This window comes from Apodemus sylvaticus, chromosome 12 (assembly GCF_947179515.1).
Source record: "Apodemus sylvaticus chromosome 12, mApoSyl1.1, whole genome shotgun sequence".
Lineage (NCBI taxonomy): Eukaryota > Metazoa > Chordata > Mammalia > Rodentia > Muridae > Apodemus > Apodemus sylvaticus.
Window position 1 is genome coordinate 70,333,916 of NC_067483.1, and position 22,071 is coordinate 70,355,986.

The window sequence follows — 22,071 nt, forward strand, 5'->3', positions numbered from 1 at the left end:
TTTTGAATGGTTGAGAAGAACCTTAAGAAATGTTCACCATCATTAGTCATTAGGGAAATGCAAATCAAAACAACCCTGAGATTTCACCTCATACAAGTCAGAATGGCTAAGATTAAAAACTCATTTTGCGGCTGGAGAGATGGCTCAGAGGTTAAGAGCACTGACTGTACTTCTGGAGGTCCTGAGTTCAATTCCCAGCAACCACATGGTGGCTCACAACCATCTGTAATGGGATCCAATATCCTCTTCTGGTGTGTCTGAAGACATGCTACAGTGTACTCATAAACATTAAATAAACAAAATATTAAAAAAAAACAACTCATTTTGCATTTATTATATGTAAAATTAGTATAGATGCCAAAGATATCTACATAGTTATTATTTTCCTCAAGGGGATATTGGAATTATTCTCCATCTTGATGGAGTCCAACTTAAAAGTTTTGATGGAGTTTTTGCATTTGGTATTACATTTAAGATGTCTTACTTTAGTTCAGATGTTTTTCTCATTTTTAGTTCAGTTTGGTTTATTAGTAAGATGATTAGTAAAGTGTATTAACCACGAGGCTAGCATTCTCTTCCTAAATGTCTTAATGATATGCTGTTCATTTTATATACTGTATTTTAGCTTGCATTTTCCAATAGTCCTTGGATGTGTACATGTGTATGAGGGATATCAATCTAGATTTAATTTCTTGTTGTATAATGTTTCAGAGTAATGGCAGTATCATAAAATTAATTAGGGAACAATATGTCTGTTGCCTTTTCTGATTTTTTTTTTTACGTAATTTGTATCATTGATTTCTCAAGTCTTTGATAGAATTCATGAGTGATCCCATCTTGGTTTTGAAATTCAAAGTCACAATGTTTTCCCATTTTCTCTAGTCCTGGAATTAAATACAGGCAGGCATTCTGTGCCAGGCAGGTACTCTGCCACTGATTTATACACATAAGCTACATGTCACACACATGAGCTACACATGAGCTACACATAAGATGTTGTATTGGTACAACTTTATCTTTTTATAGTCATTTATTATCAAATACTTCATTTAATATTATGCAAATCACATTGGTTGCTGTACTACAATACAGAAGCTAACACCCCCTCACAAAGTTCATTAAACTCTGTCTGGCCTGAAAGTGTTTATGCCTTTGCAACTTCCCTTCTATCCTTCCCCTTTATCTCAAACATCCCAAATTTTAATTCACCATGTGAAAAGCCTATTAAAGAAAAGATTCTCATCAGAAACAGACAGGCTGGGTTTTTTCCATTTTATTTATCCTTTGATTCAAATGATCCAGGATTGATTTCACATCTGCCAGAAGGAAAGGAAGGCCCTTGATGATTATGTGTGCCTACATGTGTTTGTATGTTATACTCAGGTGCTTACACTTTTAGGCTGGACTCTGGTCCGTGGAAGACTCGATAATTAATAAAAGGTGAGCAAAATAGCCAGAAAGAACACTGGGAAGAAAAGCATTCTTAGCAAGTTGTAAAGGTGAAGGGGTCTCTGTGCTTCACCGACAGCCCTTGTCCTGGTTGGCTTCACCGTCCGCTTCCATTGGGTCAGGATGGCATTTCTAGCTCCATCCCACTTCCCTGGTCCCATCAGTCGAAACTGATATGGACTACAAGGGCCAAAGTACACCTCCATGGCCAGCTGAGGGTCAGTCAAGAAGAGCCAGGGTATGTTAGGCTTGGCTCCTATGAAGGAGCTCAGCTCATCCATGTATGTGATGTAATCTGTCTGCAGAGTGTGGCTCTGGCCAAACCTGAGGACAGAAAAGCAAAATGATTGTCATAGTTGCAAACAAAGCATTAACTCTATAATTTCTGTCTCTTGCACATTGCACCCAGTCTGCGGATGTTAGACTCTTAGGCAGGTTTATTTGAAGTTTAGAATTTCCATAATTTCAATGCTAGAAAGTGCAATAAGACAATCATGTCATTCTTTCAGATGGAGTATGACCTTGTGTGACATAAAGAACAGATTGTCCCTGGCGATTGAACCTTTCTTTCCCCTTCTTTCTATTTGTATTTACTTCTAAAGGAATTATTAGCACTAGGAGAGTTTACATCTGAGATCTGCCCTCCACCTTGGGTTCTGAGGTTAAGTGAGGAATGTGGTTTCATTTCTTTTCTCCTCTAGACCTTTGAGATGATGTCTACCCTGGGACAGTCACTGAATGTTATGTTGGAAGTTGGAAAGAAGAAATAAACTTCTTATGCAATCATTTACTTATCCAACAGTGATTTGGTGGTTACTTATACTTTCAAACTGATTTTGATAGTGAATTTAAAATGAATTTTTTATGAAATAGTTAAATTAGCTACTTCCAGAGCAGGTGCTTTTGGGAAAAGACATGGGTCATTTCTCAGCTTCATCAATAAGACATTTGAACCAGACAATTCCATGGTTTCAATACCGCGCTTTGTGACACAGGATGGCTTCAGTTCCCAGGGGTTCTACTTATAGGAAACTTCTGGCTTCCAATTCTACTTGCAGACCTCAATTTCACCACACATTCCCTGAGGGGCACAATCAGTCCCTCTCAAGCTGACAGGGGAAGAAAGTGTTTTTCCCACCTAATGTGGATCCGGTATAACCAGAATTAAAAAATAACAAACTGTTAGTGCTGACAACATTAAAGACTGTATTGATGTTTTGGATGAATAAAGAAAAACTTAGAACTTATTGGATCAGCAAGTGTAATTGATTACCACTTGAGTTTCTTGCCCATTTTCTCATCGATGTCATCCATCATTTCATTTGCAGTTGGTAGGACGCATGTGTCTGGAAAACGTGTGTAGAGGAAAACACCAAAAAAGACAATGGAATTAGTCCTGAATGACCACACTGAAAGGGATTCATCATTTATGAAACAAATGCCTAAAAAGATCTTTGAGTGGTGGTGACCTCAATTTAGCTATGTGAAGTTTTTATTTATGAGCTCATTATAAAAAAGTGATCTTATTTAATAAAAAGTTTTGTATTAAGAAAGATTCTCATTGGTGTCATGTGACAAAGGACAATTCACAAGTACAGAGACCCAAGAGGGGAGTGCACGTGCAGACGGAAAAGCTGGCCTGTGTGTAAGAATCACAGCAGAGATGTCTGTAGCCTTAAGTCACCCCACCCTCACGATGTTTATGTAACACCATGAAGAGCCTGGTCCTCGGCATTCCTCTACTGCACTTCATGCCATGGAATGGGGTAATGACGTTCATGCTTCTTGCCTATATCCTTCTATTAAGATATCCCTGAAGCAATCATCTGGAACAATAGTTGATACTAAACTCCATGGCCAGTGATGTAAATAATGAGAGAGGCACAGGATTCCAGTGTTAGCATTCAGCTGGGCGTTTAGTAAGGAATGGGAGAAAAGCTTTAGCTTGTTTTGCAAACATCATCACTTGGGACTGACTGTAATTTACTTACCTCTGTAACAATGGAAGCGGTGAATGAATACCACCTAGGCACTGTGAGCATATGATTCTGCCAGTTGGCACCCTATAGCTATTATTTGTTGTGTACTTCATTAGTGGGAGAGGGGCCGGATTTTTTTTTTTTTTTTTTTTTGTCTGCTTGATTTGGAGTTGTAACCTAAGTAAGTGATAAGGCAGATCTCCACATGCAGCATACTCTATGACTGTTTGTCAAATGAATAAGTGATTTCCTTTGTTTTGTGTTACTACTGCAGGTTTATAAACTGTAAGCACCAATCCCATAAAATTTCAGTCTCTGGGCACAAGGTTACACTTTTAAGAATAAAAGACAATGAAAACATCTTATGGGTGAGCATCCTTATTCAAGATTTGATGATGGAACACTTATAAATCCTCCATGGCATATTTGAAACACATGTGTTTACAGCTACAGTATTTTGTTTTTTGGGAAGTTTAAATGCATTCTATGATTTAAATATTTTTCTCATTTTTTCCCACTCTAGATGTTTGTAAGCAGTATTTTAGGGGAGTTATATTTATGCTGTTTATTTTTTAAACATTTAAAAAGAAGATCTCATAGTCATGATGGTCAATAGTATTGGAGCAATTACATTAGTATATTTAAGAGTTCTCCACATAAAGTTTTTGTAGCCCCTTGAGACCATGTGGTCTACAGTAGAGAGAGGGAAGGGAAGAAGTCTTTCAACAGTGTGAGAAACACATGAGGGTGGCACAGAAGTAACACTAGGTCTCTAGCATGCCCACCACCCCTGGCCCTAGTGCCCCAGAAGTATTTATACCTTATCCCTGCAGTTACCGAGCTATTTCCTCTGTCTCACACAAAGCCTGCAAACCCCTCCTAAATTCATTGTCAGAAGGTAAAGTTCTTTGATTCTGCTTATGAAGTCCCTCCAGGATTTTTGTTTCCCTCATTTCCTGCCACTCCCTGCCTTTTATTAAAATTTTTTTTTCTGGCTCTTGATCCATTCAGAGTGATTCCTCATATTAGGGCTTTATTTATGTTGTTGTAGGTGGAATAAAAAAATCCCAGGCTAATTCTCCTCTCATCACAACACCCTGAAACGTCTCCTGCTGTAATGTTCTCTAGTCATTCCATGCCCATCTATGAGGTCAAGTTGCATGTCTATCTTGTTCCCAATGGATCCCAAGCACAGTCATCAGCTTAGAGCAGCAATTATTGCCTTAGTAAATGAAACTCAAAATGACCCACATACTTGTAAACACTTTAGCAGCCCAGCGTGCCTGGAGGTCGGCTGTGGGGATGGCAGCACCGAGGGACTGGACAAGGCCGATCACTGCCATGGTTGGTTTCTCTAGGTGAGGAGGGAAGATGCCTTTGTACAAGGTGACCTCATTATTTCTGCTTTTGATGATGGAGTCATCCAGGAAGGGGTAGGCATAGCCATAGCCTGTGGCAAAGATGACACAGTCAATGGCCTCAAACACGGTCCCATCCTCAAACACAGCGGAGGTCTCCGTGAACTTGGTCACGATGGGCTTGATGGACACAGTGCCACAGAGGATGCGGGCTGGGAGTTCATCGTTGAACACGGGCTCTTTCCTGAGGGGGCTGTGCAGAGATGAAAGGCAAGCAACAGAAGCATAATAGTCATTTCCATGAAATCCCCACAACATCCCATTCCATTGCACCTAGATCAGTGCACCAACACCAGGGCCCGTGCAGGCTCTTCTCAGGTGGAAATTCCTTTTTCGTTTGTGAATACTTGTAAGAATTTATGTCTGAATTTTTCTTGTTGCCCTTTGAAACATAAAATTAGATTGTATGTACTTATGCTCTTGGGAGACTCATCAAATAGAGGAGAATATAAAATAATTCTAGATAGAATAAACTAGTTAATAATACAGATTCTAAAGCTAGACATCACGGGTTCATTCCTAGCTATATCTATTAGGTGTTGCTCTACATTTGTCTCTTTGCATGTATAAATGGGATAACGACAGAATTGTCCTCACAGAGATATTATCACTGGATGACTAGCTATTAAAATAATAGCCAACACCTTTGAGATCATTGCATGTTACCTACTACTATAGCTTGAGGGCCTTGTATGGCAAAATCAGACTGGTGATGATCTTACTAATCTTACACCATGCCTGGTATGGTCTTCTTCTGTCAAGTTCTTTGTGCTCACAAGGAAAGAAATCACCTCTGATACTGTACTTTGCCAAAATTTTGGCAGTAAAAAATTTCATGAAATGTATTTCATGTTGACTTAAGTTCCTTTAGATATTTTGGAATTTTCTCTAAGTAGCTCACATACATAAAAAGTTCTGCTTTTGTTTTTTTGTATTTCTGTTTGTATTGGTGTTTATTTTTGTATTTCTACAGTGTTATTCCCCTCTGTAACTCTGTCCCCTCTCCCTTTGCCTTATAAGGTAGCTAACAGACCGATGGATCACAGCACACCTGTTTTCTCTCTTTCGTCTTTTCTCAACGAAGGGAGGAAGGCATCAGTGGCAGTTTAGGGCCCTGGAACCCTTCAAAGAGGGAGCTTAGATCTGAGAAGGAGTGGCTTCCAAAACAATTTTTTTCTAAGTGGTAAAACCCCAGGAAATTCATAGTTACTCTTGTAAGATAAAACCATTTTTGATTGGATCAAATTTTGGAACTTTTATTACGTTAAACAAAACTCTAAGTGCACTAAACAACATTATTTTTTTCTTGAGAGTCAGAGCAGTTCTTAAATCTGGGTAGGATAAGTGCCTTGGAAGGAGGCTCTAGCTCTTTAAACCTGGCCTTTAGTATTCTGATTTACAGTTCCTCTTCACTTTTCCTTAGTGTGTTTCTCTAAACAAATGGAAGTTTTGGCTAGCATAGATCACAAAGGAAAATCTCATTGTGAAGCATTTCTTATCCACCAAATATTCAACTATACTGATTTTTCTAACTACAATGCTTCCCTAATTAGGGTGTATTGAGCTCTATCTGCAAAAGAAATAAATGTAAATAAATGAATTGTACTAATTTTACAGGTCACATCGGTTCTAGTGAGCCCCATTGCTTTACACATTCCTCGCCTCCTGATGGCCTTTCGAAGTGTGCAGGCCATGGGAGGGAGTGTTCGCTCTTGTTCTGAGTCTTCTACTTGCTGAGACACATTGACTGACAGTACTTTGGTAGACAGACCTTAAAGGAACATTAAGTGATCTGAGACCAAGAAGAACACATATTTTTAAGACTTTATAATTTACAAAGAAAGTTATAAATATATATTTATCTTTCTAATTATTACTATCTTCAGAAGTAGATGCTGTTATTAGTGTCCTCATTTACCTATAAACATGATATATTTCAAAAAATCCAGTTCCTTTAGGTTCTGGGCAATAGGTTGTAGCTAAATGTTTTCTGCTTATTAGGATGATCCATTTATTCAATCCAGCCCTACTTTGTATGTACATATACAAATCCTCCATTAATCTCTAACCTGCATATGATCTGTAGCTTAAACTGTATATCCTGTGAAATTCTTAATTTAATCCCATTAGATTCACTGAGATAACTAAAGGAAGAACCAGGTAGAGGTAAACAACCCAAACCAGGACACTCCTAGATTGAATGAAAATATGTGTATTACTTATCATACCCATTTAAAGGCATCAGGCCGTAGTTCTCATGCTTAAACCATGTGTTCATCTTCTTGACATACAACCAGTCAGAGACAAAAGAAGGAAGGATATTCCGGAGGAAGGATGCGAATCGGGTAACATAAACCATATCCCAAGGATACCCATCATTCCAAACCCGACTCATGACCCAGGAACCGCTTCTGGTGCTGATAATGACCTAGTGGAGAAAGGCGATACAGATCGAAGCATTCTTCTGGGACAAACAAGTAAACATGACAGCGTTCTCTAGAGGCATATGTTCCCTTTAGCATTCATTTAGGATCACTTTCTAAGAAAAGAGTCTAGCTGAACATGCTACATATTCATTTAAGGGGAGGAAGAGTCCTCTCTCACCACTCCGAAAGACCAATGTAGAACTGTTCAATGAGTTATAAGCACAACACCGGTGTATGACACTTCTGGAGGACCCTGCTATACCACTCCTGGGCATATACCCAGAGGATTCCCTGGCATGCAAGGACGCATGCTCCATTATGTTCATAGCAGCCCTATTTGTAATAGTCAGAAGCTGGAAAGAACCCAGGTGTCCTTCAACTGAGGAATGGATACAAAAAATGTGGTATATTTGCACAATGGAGTACTATTCAGCCATTAGAAACAACGGATTCATGAAATTCTTAGACAAATGGAGCTGGAGAACATCATACTAAGTGAGGTAACCCAGTCTCAAAAGATCAATCATGGTATGCACTCACTGATAAGTGGATATTAGCCTAGAAACTTTGACTTTGACTACCCAAGAAATAATCCACATATTAAATGATGTCCAAAAAGAATGGAGGAGTGGCCCCCTGGTTCTGGAAAGACTCAGTGCAGCAGTATAGGGGAATACCAGAACAGGGAAGTGGGAAGGGGTGGATAGGGGAATAGGGGGAGGGAAGAGGGCTTATGGGACTTTCAGGGAGTGGGGAGTCAGAAAAGGGGAAATCATTTGAAATGCAAATAAAAAATATAGGGGGGGGGGAGAAGCCTCTGTAGCCAACTGTACTTGTTTAAATTTTTATGTGCTCAGAGAGTTAGATGGCCAGTTAGGTAGAAATTAGTTAACACACTTAGCTCTAGCAGAACTGGATGATAGAAGAGGCTGGGCTGAGTTAGGAAAATGAAGCTAAATAGGTAGCTGGGATTATATTGAAGGATGCCACAGATACAATGCTATTCTTTGTCCCTCTTTCCCTTTTCTAGTCTTCCCTGCACATGCTGACAGGATGTCTGTTCATCCCAAGCCATGGAAGCCATCTCAAACTGCCAGGTCAACTGCTGGTATATTTACTATCTTTCTGGTAACATAGAGCTAATATATATATATATACATACACACACACACACACACACACACATACACATATAACCCAACAACCAAAGCTTTCTTTATGTTTATTTAGGAGTTAGCTTACTTAGTATCTGCTTGCTTAAACATATGCTGATCTTCTTCAGGATCTACTAGTCACAGCAGCTTGAGTCCTGTGGAAATTTTCCTTGACTTTGCTCAGGTTAAGTCAGGACTCAGTTCTTGGAGGTGTTGCTGCCACACCTAATTCCACCTGGAGACTCAGCACTTCCTTTGTAGATGGCTCCTGCACCTGTTGCCTCATCCCCACCCACTGATTGTTCATTAAGGTCACGATCTAGTCTAACCCATATCTGTAATTTTAGCTTAACACAGATCTGACACACAATAGTGGCCAGCCTTTGCTGAGTCCTTGCTTCTGAGGGAGTGAGTGAATGAAAGATGACAAAAGCCACATCACGTGGTGCTCCAGAGCTGCAGTGGTAAGTGAATCTCTTTTTACTGGTAAGTAGGGTCTTCACATGGTAGGTAGGAAGAAATGCTGTTGAATAAACAAAGATGGAGCCTAAGAACTGAAATGACTTGAAAGTCATTAGAATATAAAATTAGAATAAAAAATAAATGTTTATATATTCACTTCTACACACACTCAGACATTTGCCTCCATTTTATCAGAGCAAACTTCTTCATAGCAAGGAAGATGTTGTCTTTCCTCTCTGGGTAAATGGCTAACTCAAATTCTCATGATTGAAAGGTTTCATAAAGCAGGCAGTATGCTTGGAAACCCAAGCCTCCAGTGCTGACCTAATGGCACACACATTACTATCCTAGTTTTACCTCTTAAGTAAGCCCTGTATGTCACATACCCGTGCAGCCAGACGACTGAGTTCAACAGCGATGTCGGAGGCTGAGTTTCCCAGGCCAATCACAAGGACCTGTTTCCCCTGGAAGGCTTCTGGTCCCTTGTAATCCCGGCTGTGCAGGCACTTGCCTTGAAAGTGCTCTAGGCCTAAGTTAAGATTCAAAAATTTGAAGACTCAGTATTTTACACAGTAAAAAGAGAATCCCATAATTGAAATGCACTTATCCACTTAGTGAGCATTGGCTATAAACTCCAAAATAATTATTTCTGGGGATCTTAAAAATTTTAAATGCTATGATTTCCATTTTAATAATAAGTAACAACAACAGCAATAATAGTAATAATTTATTAAATACTACCTAAAGGTTACTGCATCTGCTAAATGCTTACTCTGTTTAATGATCACTCACAATGACAAACTGCTATCTGTGTTTTTCTTGTAAGAAAAGTGCTTAACTTGCAAGCATGGGGACCTACATTGGTCCCAAGAACCTGTATTTTTCAAAAAAGGAAAAAAGAAATTGGGACAAAGAATTATGTACAATAAAGAATTTGGCTTGGCCATATTGACTCCATATGTACACAGCCATAAAACATGCTGCCAATTAACATTTTAACCTATTCTTCATGAACTAATACCACCTTTGGCAAAAAGGAAGAAATAAAGAAGGGAAGGAGGGAGGGAGGAATGGAAGAAGGTTGGAGCAAAGAAGAGAGGAAGGAAATAGGATAAAGGGCAGGACGATTTTGTGTATTTTTTTTTAATCTTTGTCATTCTTGGATAGCAACTAGTATGGTTAGGTTAGGTTTGTTTCTTCTTCTTCTTCTTCTTCTTCTTCTTCTTCTTCTTCTTCTTCTTCTTCTTCTTCTTCTTCTTCTTCTTCTTCCTCCTCCTCCTCTCTCTGTCTCTGTCTCTCTCTCTTTCTTTCTCCTCCTCATTCTCCTTATCCTCCTTCTTTTCTTTTGTCAAGTTAATTCAAGCTATGTTCATATGGGAAGAGCGAGTTTCAGTTGAAAAAACCTGCCTCTCCCAAATTGTACTGTCGGCAGGCTTGTGAAGCATTTTATTGACTAATGATTGGTGTAGGAGGGCCTAGCCCACAGCGGGCAGTGACACCTCAAGGCAGGTGGTTCCAGATTATATAAAAATAGTAAGCTGAGTGAGTTATGAGGAGCAAACCAATAAACAGTATTCCTTCATGATCTCTGTTTTTTCAGTTCCTGCCTCCAGGTTCCTGCCTCGAATTTCTGCCTTAATTTCATTCCACAGAGGACTATAAACTGTATACTGAAGCAAACCCTTTACTTCCTGAGATGGTTTTGGTCAGTGTTTTATCATAGCAATAGAAAATCAAACTAAGACAGCAACTGAATGTTCTGCTGCTGCTACAACCACAACCACAACCACCACAATAATTACTACTCTCTCTCTCTCTCTCTCTCTCTCTCTCTCTCTCTCTCACACACACACACACACACACACTCATGCACACACACACACATTCATGTACATACATGCCCACATCAGAACATACAGTCTTTCACATACACACACATGCACATAACACAGAGATTCTTAAAATTCACTTGTAAATTGTAAATAAAGATGAGATGGGAATTGCATTTTATTTTTATTGTATTTATTTTATTTTATTTTTGTATTGTATTGTATTGTATTGTATTTATTTTATTTGTCTGGCAGAATCCCACATTTTTGTATATGAGTGTTTCAAGACCACACGTGTGTTGGGCTTATGTTTGTGTGACCCTGTGACATAAGAACTGTATATAGTCTTTGAACATCAGGGCTTAGGGAATAAGTTACTGTATTTTTCATATCATCAGACATAAATATACTTTTGTTTGGATTTTCTGGTAATTCAAACACAATTATTGTGCAAAGATATGCTTCAACACTAGATATTTGCCCATAAATCCCCTGATTATTATATGTTTCAAGCTTACCAGGAAAAGAGCCAGTTGGCATATTGGGGTACACATGATGTCCTGAACAAATCATCGCAGCATCAAAGACCTCAGATTCTTGCTTGCCATCCTTTTCAGTAACCACTACCCATTGGCCAGTGGTCAAGAAGTTAGAACACTTCTTTATACTGGAAACCAAGGTCTGGAAGAAAATGAGAAAAAAGAATTCCTTCTATTTGTAGAATTCTTCCTTTCTTTCTTGCAGTATTTTTCTATGGAGGAAATAATGATACAAGATGAACCAGTCATTGAAAAATATATAAAAAGGCACCAATATGGCAGTCAAAGTACATCCTCAATGCGTCTTCAAATCTTGCACAGAAAGCTAGTCCGGAGGGTTTACTTACTATTGAACATCTGGTAAGTGGATGTGGGTAAATAGCACTTGGGCATTTTTATGAATAATGCCATGAAGCAAATCTATGTCATTTGCTTACATCTGCTCTTCAGTGACCCCACTTTCTCCTCCTCTAAATTCACCTGATTCTACCCACTCAGTAAATATAGCTGTGTCACAAGGTTTGACCATATATTTCTTTTATTCTCTGTACAGATTCTCTTCAGAAACACGAGCAACTTCCACAGCACATATGCCTGTATGCATATTTTGAGCCCATTCCTCTGTTACCTAGTCTAGCTTTCCAACTGCAAAGTCATAGTGCTTCTTCTAAAGAAGCATATTAATAATTGACCTACCTCTATTTTCTCCCTGTCTCTGACTTTCCTTGCTCTTTTTCTTTTTTTATTAGATATATTTTTATTTACATTTCAAATGATTTCCCCTTTTCTAGACCCCCACTCCCCGAAAGTCTCATCAGCCCCTTCCCTCCCCCTGTTTTCCCACCCAACCCTTCCCACTTCCCTGTTCTGGTTTTGCCCTATACTGCTTCACTGAGTCTTTCCAGAACAAGGGGCCACTCCTTCGTTCTTCTTGTACCTCATTTGATGTGTGGATTATGTTTTGGGTATTCCAGTTTTCTAGGTTAATATCCACTTATTAGTGAGTGCATACCATGATTCATCTTTTGAGTCTGGGTTACCTCATTTAGTATGATGTTCTCAAGCTCCATCCATTTGCCTAAGAATTTCATGAATTCATTGTTTCTAATGGCTGAATAGTACTCCATTGTGTATATATACCACATTTTTTGCATCCACTCTTCTGTTGAGGGATACCTGGGTTCTTTCCAGCTTCTGGCTATTATAAATAGGGCTGCTATGAACATAGTGGAACATGTATCCTTATTACATGCTGGGGAATCTTTTGGGTATATGTCCAGGAGTGGTATAGCAGGATCTTCTGGAAGTGGGGTGCCCAGTTTTCGGAGGAACCGCCAGACTGATTTCCAGTGCGGTTGTACCAACTTGCAACCCCACCAGCAGTGGAGGAGTGTTCCTCTTTCTTCACATTCTCGCCAACATCTGCTGTCTCCTGAATTTTTAATCTTAGCCATTCTGACTGGTGTAAGGTGAAATCTCAGGGTTGTTTTGATTTGCATTTCCCTAATGACTAATGAAGTTGAGCATTTTTTAAGATGCTTCTCCGCCATCTGAAGTTCTTCAGGTGAAAATTCTTTGTTTAACTCTGTACTCCATTTTTTAATAGGGTTATTTGGTTTTCTGGAGTCTAACTTCTTGAGTTCTTTATATATCTTGGATATTAGCCCTCTATCTGATGTAGGGTTGATGAAGATCTTTTCCCAATTTGTTGGTGCCTATTTGCCCTTTTGATGGTGTCCTTTGCTCTTATAACAATGATATGAACAGCCCTGTTTTCTAAGCTTTGTGTCTATCTAAGCATTTATCTCAGAGACATAATATTGCTTTTATTCATTCCATGACCTCAAATGCTGCATTGCTTCAAGGTCTGGTAAAACCATGAAGACAGCTTCAAGAGTTTATAGCCAAGCTGCCTCCCAGCTACCTATTTGCTACATGGAATACTTCATCCTGTTTATAGGAGTAATCTTTTGACCAGACTGCATTGATTCTGTATTTCTGCCTCAAAAAGTTATTTCTGATACACCAGTCTCATTCATGGTGATTGAGCATAGGGCCTCACCTCTGTTGGTTAAGCACTCAACCACTGAGGATACCCATATAATTCCTTATCTCTGATCCTATGATAGAAAGTCTGAATAATTATGTCCTTGTTTGTTTTTACCTTCTGATGTTTCCACAGACTCCTCTGGGACAGAGACTGCTAATTTCTTTTCCAGTTTCCATATATTTCTTTTTTACTAACAGATGGATCAACTATGCACCTAGCAATGGGACCCACTTTCAGGCCCTCATGTAACTGCAGGGACCTATGAGATAGAAGCAGATAATGTGGAGGTCAGAACTATTGGATTCCCCTGGAGTTGGAATTAGGAATGGCTGTAGGTGACTGATGCAGTAGTGGAAACAGAACTTAGGTCTTCTATAAGAGTCACTGGGCCATCCCTCCAGACCCTTACTACCTCTCTATCTCCTTTCCTCTTTCTCTCCTTCCCTTCCTTCCTTTCTTCCTTCCTTCCTTTCTTCCTTCCTTCCCTCCTTCTTTCCTTCCTCCCTCCCTTCCTTTCTTTCCATATAACAATATCATGATATAACCACGTATCAGGAGCTCAATTATGTTGGTACGTATTACTGCCATAAATAAAGCCAATCTATGACATTCATAATTTCACAAATGAATGAATGGAATGAGTAGATAAATGTAATAAAAGAACATCTGGGACAACTCCATTGTGAGTCCTCTCCAGCTTTGGGAGGCTGTTTCTGGGCTTTGCAATAAACCTTGCGTGTTTTCTCATTAAAAGTTTCAAAAGAGATAGCTGGAAAATTTAATTTTAACTATATATTTGGAACTACTCAAAGGAAAATAATTATGTAAATACAGCCTCAAGTCATAGTTTTATTGACTGTTTCCTTCATTATATGTATGTGTGAAACTTTTATTTAATACTAATTAAGACAGGGTCATCAAACAAATATGGAACATGGCAGTTACAGAAATAATGACTGTACTTCATAAAACTTCTAAGACTCATTAAGAAGAAATATAATGGCTTGAGTAGGCAAAGAGCAGGGGTCATTTAAACTGCTACTCTTTTCATAATGTCATAATTTCTAATGGTAGTGAATAATTTTGGCTTCTTAAAAAACCCAGTTATGTTATGTGACTATGTTTTTGTTTTAAGCTCAGGTGTGGGATGGGACATGAGGCTGCTTCTGATTGTCTACAGCTGCTATGAGTGCCTAGAGATCTATCTAGGAGGGGTGTGATTTTTGCCAGGTGGAGATAGTTTACTGGGACTCTTGAGAGGGTATAAATGTGAGATTCCTGAGCAGGCCGGGGAGGCTGTTGTTTTCCTGGCTCTTCCCCTGTGTGATCCTCAGCTGTTCCTGGTTGCTGTTGTTGCAGTTTGTCAAGAGGTCACGGGCAAAGAGAGGAGGAGGATAAACTTGATATCTTGGCCAAGAAGATTGAACTTTCCCCAAGGAACTCAATGCCCCTAATCATCAGGAAGTAGACTAATGTATAACTCAGAGATATTGAACTCACAGGAGTCTAAATATAGACTAGAGAATTTTGGATTATTTTCCAAGCTTGAGGCAATGAGGGTGGGAACTTGGCTGTGATATCTGTCCCCAGCATCTTCTAAAGCAGTGCTTCTCAACCCCCTCTGGGGGGAAAATCACATATCAGATAAGCTTCAAGTCAGATATTTACATTATGATTCATAACAGTAGCAAAATTACAGTTATGAAGCAACCACAAACCTCATTTTATGATTGGGGATCACCACAGCATGAGGAACTGTATTAAAGGGTCACAGCATTAGGAAGGTTGAGAACCACTGAACCTAAGAACCTTAGAATCTAATGTATTTAAAAGATTACAGAGAATTGCAGGGGGGGTGGTGCTTTATAGTCTTAACAGAACTGCTGATTGGTGAGGCTCAAAACACTTGGAACAAAAAAAACAAAAAACAAAAAAAAAAAACAAAAAAACAAAAAGCAAAACAAACCAAACCAAAACAAAACAAAACAAAAAAACACTTGGCACACCCTGTTTGTGTTCTGCCCTCCATCTTCTCTGGAACTCATATAATACTAGTGTACTGGGTACAGGTCTTACCTCAAATTGTATATATCTCAAAAGATCCTTCTTCTGAGCAAACGACTTGATGTATTCCTGGAGCTTGCTGTGATGCATGTAGTTCGGGAAATCATCAGGATAGGGGAAGTCTGGAAAACACATCATCTCTTTGGAAGAGTTGGTGAAGACCGATTGGTAAATACTGGCTCTTCCTTCCTCCGCGTGACTCTAAGAAGCATAACAAAACTGTAAAAACAAGCCAAGAATGGTGCTCTTTTCTGAGAATATTCAAGTCTTGGTTGATCAAAACCCTTTTAATATTAAAAATTAAGAGTTCTTTTTAAATTATTTTTCTTCAATGGCATCTCATTGGGTATACTAACTACACTAAATGACATCCCTCATGCCAAGCAGTAGATGGCCAAGAGGAAACAAACTCAATGATCAATCAAACAATTTGTTTCTCTGTCTGTCTGTCTGTCTGTCTACCTTTCTGGTCCTTTGCTTGTATTATGGTTTCTAATTTTGTATATTTATGCATTTTGTTTGTGTTTATGTGTTTGCTTCTTCTTTTTTTAACCTGATATTTTTTTGCCAGTTTGCTTTCTAAAGAGAAGGAAAGAAGAAAAGAAAGAAAGGAAGGAAGGAAGGAAGGAAGGAAGAAAAAGAAAGAAAGAAAGAGGTGCAATTGGATAGGTAACGAGATGCAAAGGCTTTGAGAGGATTTGAGGGAAGGAAACCATGATCAGAATGTACTGTGTAATTTTTTTTCAATAAAAATGTATGAAAATCATAGTTCTTTTTCTCAGATATAGAAGAGGAAGCCCTTTACACAGGACTGCATAGAAATGATCGGTTTCTACATTAACCATCCTCACTCAATTAACCTAGCATTAGTTCTTCTGTAGTCTCTCAGCATTTTCCTTCTTTTTTTCTTGTGTTGTCACTGGTTCAGATATCACGCTCTCCTTAAAAAAAAACAACAAGGATTCAACAGTCTAAGCATCTTGTGGCTTTTCTCTGATGTGGTTCCTACATGGATGTCAGCACCCTCTCCACTGGGGACAAAGCCCACACTTTTATCCAAAGCAGTTAATCCACTTTGTTACAATCAGGATCACCAGAAATTTCCCCCAACTGGAGAATTCAGTTCATTTCCACAATCATGGATTCCTGCCTCTGATGCATGGTCTGAGGAATCTGCATTTCTACAAATCTGCAGAGGGGCCTAGTGTTGCTGATTTTACAGTTTGGGAAACTTTGCTCTGCTATAAATGAACTATGTGCTTGAGGGGCCTTTAACTCATCAACTGTGGAATTCACTCTACACATACATACGTACACACACACACTACACAAATACACATCATATACAAGCACCATACACACATACACAAACATACTACACACATATCATACACACATATACACATACCATGTATCACACTCATATACACACACAAACACACCACTCACATATATATACCATACCCCTACAATATACATACACTATACAAACACAAACATATATCACACATACAAGCACCACATATACACAAACATACCACACACATATCACACACACATATCTACACACACACCACACACATCACACATATCCACCACACACAGACCACCCACCCACCCACCCACACACACATACACATACACCCTATACCCCCCATACACATCATATACCCCCAAACCCCCACATCACATACCACATACACATACACCACACATCACACACCACATACACACACATACACCACACATCACACACCACATACACACACATACACCACACATCACACACACACATCCATATACACCACACACATACACCACACACTTACATCACATATATCCACCACACCCCCACACACATCACACGCCACACATACACACCATACAGCATACACACCCTACACACACATCATACACCACACACACACAAACACACATCACTGCTCCCCCCCCCCCAGGACAAACTTCAGGACTTAGAACATGTGTCACTTCTTGGCATTCGATTTTAAAGCCACTGTGTAACTGATAAATGGCTTCTTGGTGAGAAGCCGTCAGAAGCTGAATTGAAAATAAACATTTCCTCTCTTGTGTGGACAGGATAAAAGTGGACACAGAGTGCTGCCTTGAAAACATATTTCTAAGCTGGCAGCCTCTACGTTCCCAAGGTCTGAGGAATTCTTATGTAACAGAGAAGGACACAGTGTCATGTTTCTGCATTTAAGATACCCATGTCTCTCTCACACCCTGGCTAGCCTCTGGAAGACAAAGATGGAAAGATCTAGAAAGAATCTTGAGGTCTGTATCGCTGGGAGGGAAGTTCAGCCTGAGGCCTCAGTGTCTCCTTTCAAGTTGAGAATGTTCCTTTTCTCTGCCCATGGTTGCCACATTTCTCACAAATGTAGAGGTTTGAAAATTTTAGAATCTTTTAAAAGACTTGGTTATAAATATTTGTGGAGGTCAGAGGAAGGGTCCCTGTCTGACAGGTTCTGGGGTCCAAGCCACTGCTATTCACTGCCTGTTGCCAGCTGTGAGGTGAGGCGGGAAGGAGATTTCTCAGCTGCCCATTGAGAGGAGGGAGGGCTTCAGTTGTGGATCAGGGCCTGATTAAAAATGTCACTCTGCTCTGGAAAAAGAGGTGATACGGCCTGGGATTATTTTCAGATTGAAAACACTGGTTTCCTAGTGTAATAATTACTTGACACTACGCCTAACACGGTACTCTGTTCAGTTGAGTAGATGCATGCACGAGTGAAAAACTAAGCTCAGATTTTTCTGACACTTTTGGGTTTTTTTTTTTTCAGCCAAAACGATGCTAATCTACTGCTTGTTTGTTGAGAAAAATTGTATTGCTGTGTATGACCATGTTACCAAACTTGGGGGTTCTAATTTGTACCCCCAAAAGTCAAGTTCAGCCACCTGATCTCAGGAAGCCAATTGAAACAGTCAAATTCACAGTAAAAGGCAGAAAAAGATTTAGTGGCGATTGACACTGAGAGTGACAATGAGAGCCAGTGACCTCCTCCCGTCCATCTTACAAGTCCTGAAGTGAGGTTAAAGTTTAAAGAGAGGACCAGGGATATGCAAATCTAAGCAGTCCAGGACAAAGTGGGGTCCTGCCCACCATTGACCCATCATCGTCTAGGCCCTGTTTTATCCATAAGGGGACCAAGCAAATGTTAGAAGCAGTCAGTACGATTGATTCTCTTCTTAGAGAGACAAAGGCTTCCAGTAGTTTTCTTCTCTCAGCATGAGATTTCTGGGAGAAATTTCCACTTTGGATGTCTATTGTCTATAGTCCGACAGACCGAGGATACAAGTGTCTCTGTAGAACATCTTCATCTTCACCAGGCCAGTTATAGCCATACCATCCCGAGCGCACCAAAGTTGAAGGTGCAAGTTCAAGGGTCAAGCCTGCTTAGTACTTAGATGGGATAAATTTCTTATCGTCGAATTAACCAAATCTTTTGAGGACATGGTGTCCTGTATGAGTGTGTGAAACTTGAAGCTCACTCACAGTCTGCTAGTCTTTAAATCCCATTTGGTTTCCATTTCTTAGAAAAAGCACATAGTGAAAAGTTCAGAGTGATCAGGTTTCTGTCTTCCGCCACACCTTTCTCGCAGCAGGGACTCACAACATGAAAACTTATATAACACAGTTTTCCAAAATTCCTGTCTGAGCAGACATCATGCAAAAGCAATTTTTCTTAGAAGAGAAAGGATTGGGGATGAGTAGAGGAAAGTAAAGTTTCAAGTATTTGAATATATCACCTCCCCCAATGGGGCATTCTGGGTAGAATTTTGCTTATATACATAACCTGATGGAAAAGAGACATTCTGTCTTGCAAATGACCAGAGTCTATCAAGTTTTGCTTCCTTACACCAACTTCCTGAGGTGGTTGTGATCATGGCTAACACATAGACTCTTGGATGCAGAAAATCCAGTACCTCCTGTGTACCTTTTATGGATTGCTGATTTTTCTTTTTTCTTTCTTTTTGCTAATTTTTCTTATGATGCTGGTATTGGCACACTGCCAGGGCATCTACATGACACTGGGCACCATTCACAGACCACGAAGGGAGTAGTAGTACTCTGTAATTCCATTAAAGATCTGCTTCCTTTGAGGACATTGCAGGATTTTCTTCTGACTTAGGAAGATTTCAGTAGTTTTTATCCACTGAGTTGACAAGACTTGAAGGCTATCTTATGAACAACATTTAGTCTGAGATACTTGGGGCCACACATTTTATAGAATATGCACACTATTGAGTTATGATCCATAGCCTCCTAGTGAGGTCTGGGGTACCTACCTATAATCAAATATAATAAAATTTCTTCAGGATAAAATAAAAGTGGGAATTAGCCACATGACAATTTGGCTTATGTTTTTGATTTCACTGTTCCTAGAGAATTCAGGTCACAGTTTGAGGTCCAAGAAGCCAGGTTTGTCTGCTCATCCTCAATTAGCCACTTAGGTCAGCCAAATTAATAGCAAAAATCATAAAAGGAAAATTTATTTAATGTGACTATTGGGAAAAAGAACAAAGAGATCCAGTTTTCCCTCCACTCCAGTTCATCTCCAGGGTCCTAAAACAAGAATGCTGTTTAAATAGAGGCCCAAGGATGCACACATTTGAAGAGTCCAGGTCAAGGCATTGTCCCACCTACCACTGACACATCATCATCTCTGTAAGGCTGTAAATCTCTCTCTTCCAGAGAAGAGCTTTCTCCATAAATGGCCTAGGCATTTCTGCTCTCAACTTGAGATCTTGGGGAAAATCTCAATTTCTTGAGGTTCACTGTTTTAGTAGTCCAATAGCTAGAGTGCATCTTAGAATATACTCAGTTTCTCCAGACTGGTTTTATCATATACTTCATGGTCAGACTTCTCTCATCATTACCTCATGAAAGGTTTTGATATCAAATGAGTTCTTGCTTATTTGATATCAAAAGACTGTGGACTTATTATGACACTCTTCATCAGTAGACTAGAAGCCACTGGTGTATAATGATTATGTTATCCTACGTGCTAGCAAAAACTGGACACGTTCAATGTTCGTGTAATACTCAGCCCTTATGGTTGAGATTATAGACAGTTATATTATGATTTAGTTTCCCCAGAAAAATGTTACCAGCTTAAATTAAATTCTCTAAAAACTCATTTCCAGAGTTGAAGATAAAAATCTATGACTACATCTTTCATGTAACACTTTACACCTAACAGGGCCATTCTAATGAGTACTAAACTCTCTATCAGAGAAATATTTTGTTTTTCAGGTGGGCAAGAACTGAGACCAAAATAGAAGACAATGGTTATTAAACAAGTGTCATGGATATGCTATCTTTGATCCAAAAAAATATGTATCACTTACATGCAGTCACAGTGACTGCAAAATTCAAACAGGAAAGCTAAAAGCACTCCCAAATCTGGCTTTGGAGACTTAAATGTTATATCCAACATTTCATGGCCATATTGGTTTTTTTTAAAACTAGATAACAAAGATCATATTTTTTTCTCTTTAGATTTAGAATTGACATTCTAATAACCACATACATGGTTATTAGATGATTTATAACAATTTGTATCTGCCCAGATAGACAAAGCTAGTCATGAAATTATATCCTTTTGCATTTCAAGGCACATTAGAGGCAACCTAATTTCTAATCTCTGTATTTGATTGATGAGTTCTTGAGCTCCCAGAGCGTGGTAGTCAACTGCCTAAGATCTGTCTGCCTAGAAAAACTGAATTGGAAACAGAGCTCAGAATTTGATTCTAGTCCAGGTATTTTAAAGTGGTTTGGTTGGTGTTTGAGAGAAATAGAGGATGAAGTGTCTGCAGGCATCTTTGCAAGAAGGTGGCTGCATAATATTTTAGTTAATTACTGACATTAGCTCTCCATCAGCTTAGAGAATAGGACTCCACCAGACAGGTCATGGCATGGTTGATGGGCTAGCGACTAGGACCACATCACAAAGTTTATTGGCTTTCTTTGAGGACACCCTTTAAGGTTCCCTAAGCTCAGCCCTGTTGGTGCGAAGTAGTTTTGAGTGAACCAATTATTACATGTTAGCAATATGAATAAAGTGTTAGTGTGATAGGAGAAATAAGACTTACCTTTCCAGACCTGAGACTTTTGTAATACGGCTTTCAGGAGCGAAAGAGAACCTATTGGGTGTGATTTGCTATGGAAACCATCTTTCTACCTCTTGTGTCGTAAAGATGTACCACTTACCGAGAATTTCCATAGGCCTCCGACATCGTTGCTCCTCTCAAAGCAGATGGGGTCCAGCCCTTCCTCCAGACAGCACCGTATTGCGGCCAAGCCGCTAACTCCAGCTCCCACGATGGCCACTTTCTTGCCCATGATAGGTGGTATGAAAAAAGTCTTCAAAAGAATGTCTCTTGGCGCTTAGGGTTTTTCAGTTGAAATTATTAAACAAGTTTTGTGTCGGGATCCTCACCTTAACACAAGAAGACACGGGTACACATTAACAGTTTGTGTTTATTATATACAATTCTGGTATAAGATACTAAACCTGCCCCTTTTTTGATTACTCCATTTTCTAAGAAATGACCAAGTCGGGGACTGCCATTGCAGGCAGCACCCTGTAGATCACCGGACCGACACTCAAAATTTCAAACGAAGCTTTAGCAGCTTGGAATTCAAAATTAACCTCTCCACAAATTCAGAGATAAATACA

The 22,071-nt window shown here is 39.4% G+C and overlaps 1 protein-coding gene across 2 annotated transcripts; it reads right to left on the reverse strand.

Annotated features, from left to right (window-relative positions):
- Nucleotides 1-1,387: 1,387 nt before the first annotated feature.
- On the reverse strand, nucleotides 1,388-21,748 carry LOC127697424 (putative dimethylaniline monooxygenase [N-oxide-forming] 6). Of its 2 annotated transcripts, XM_052200562.1 has the most exons (8): nucleotides 21,603-21,748; nucleotides 15,383-15,571; nucleotides 11,236-11,398; nucleotides 9,275-9,417; nucleotides 7,075-7,274; nucleotides 4,684-5,039; nucleotides 2,723-2,795; nucleotides 1,388-1,773 (listed from the first exon to the last, which is right to left on the reverse strand). In XM_052200562.1, exons 1-8 carry the CDS (start codon nucleotides 21,732-21,734, stop codon nucleotides 1,431-1,433), a joined length of 1,599 nt encoding a protein of 532 aa, XP_052056522.1. In that variant the 5' UTR covers nucleotides 21,735-21,748; the 3' UTR covers nucleotides 1,388-1,430. The 2 variants fall into 2 exon arrangements, with proteins under 2 accessions (XP_052056522.1, XP_052056523.1); XM_052200563.1 differs by lacking the exon at nucleotides 15,383-15,571.
- Nucleotides 21,749-22,071: the final 323 nt, after the last annotated feature.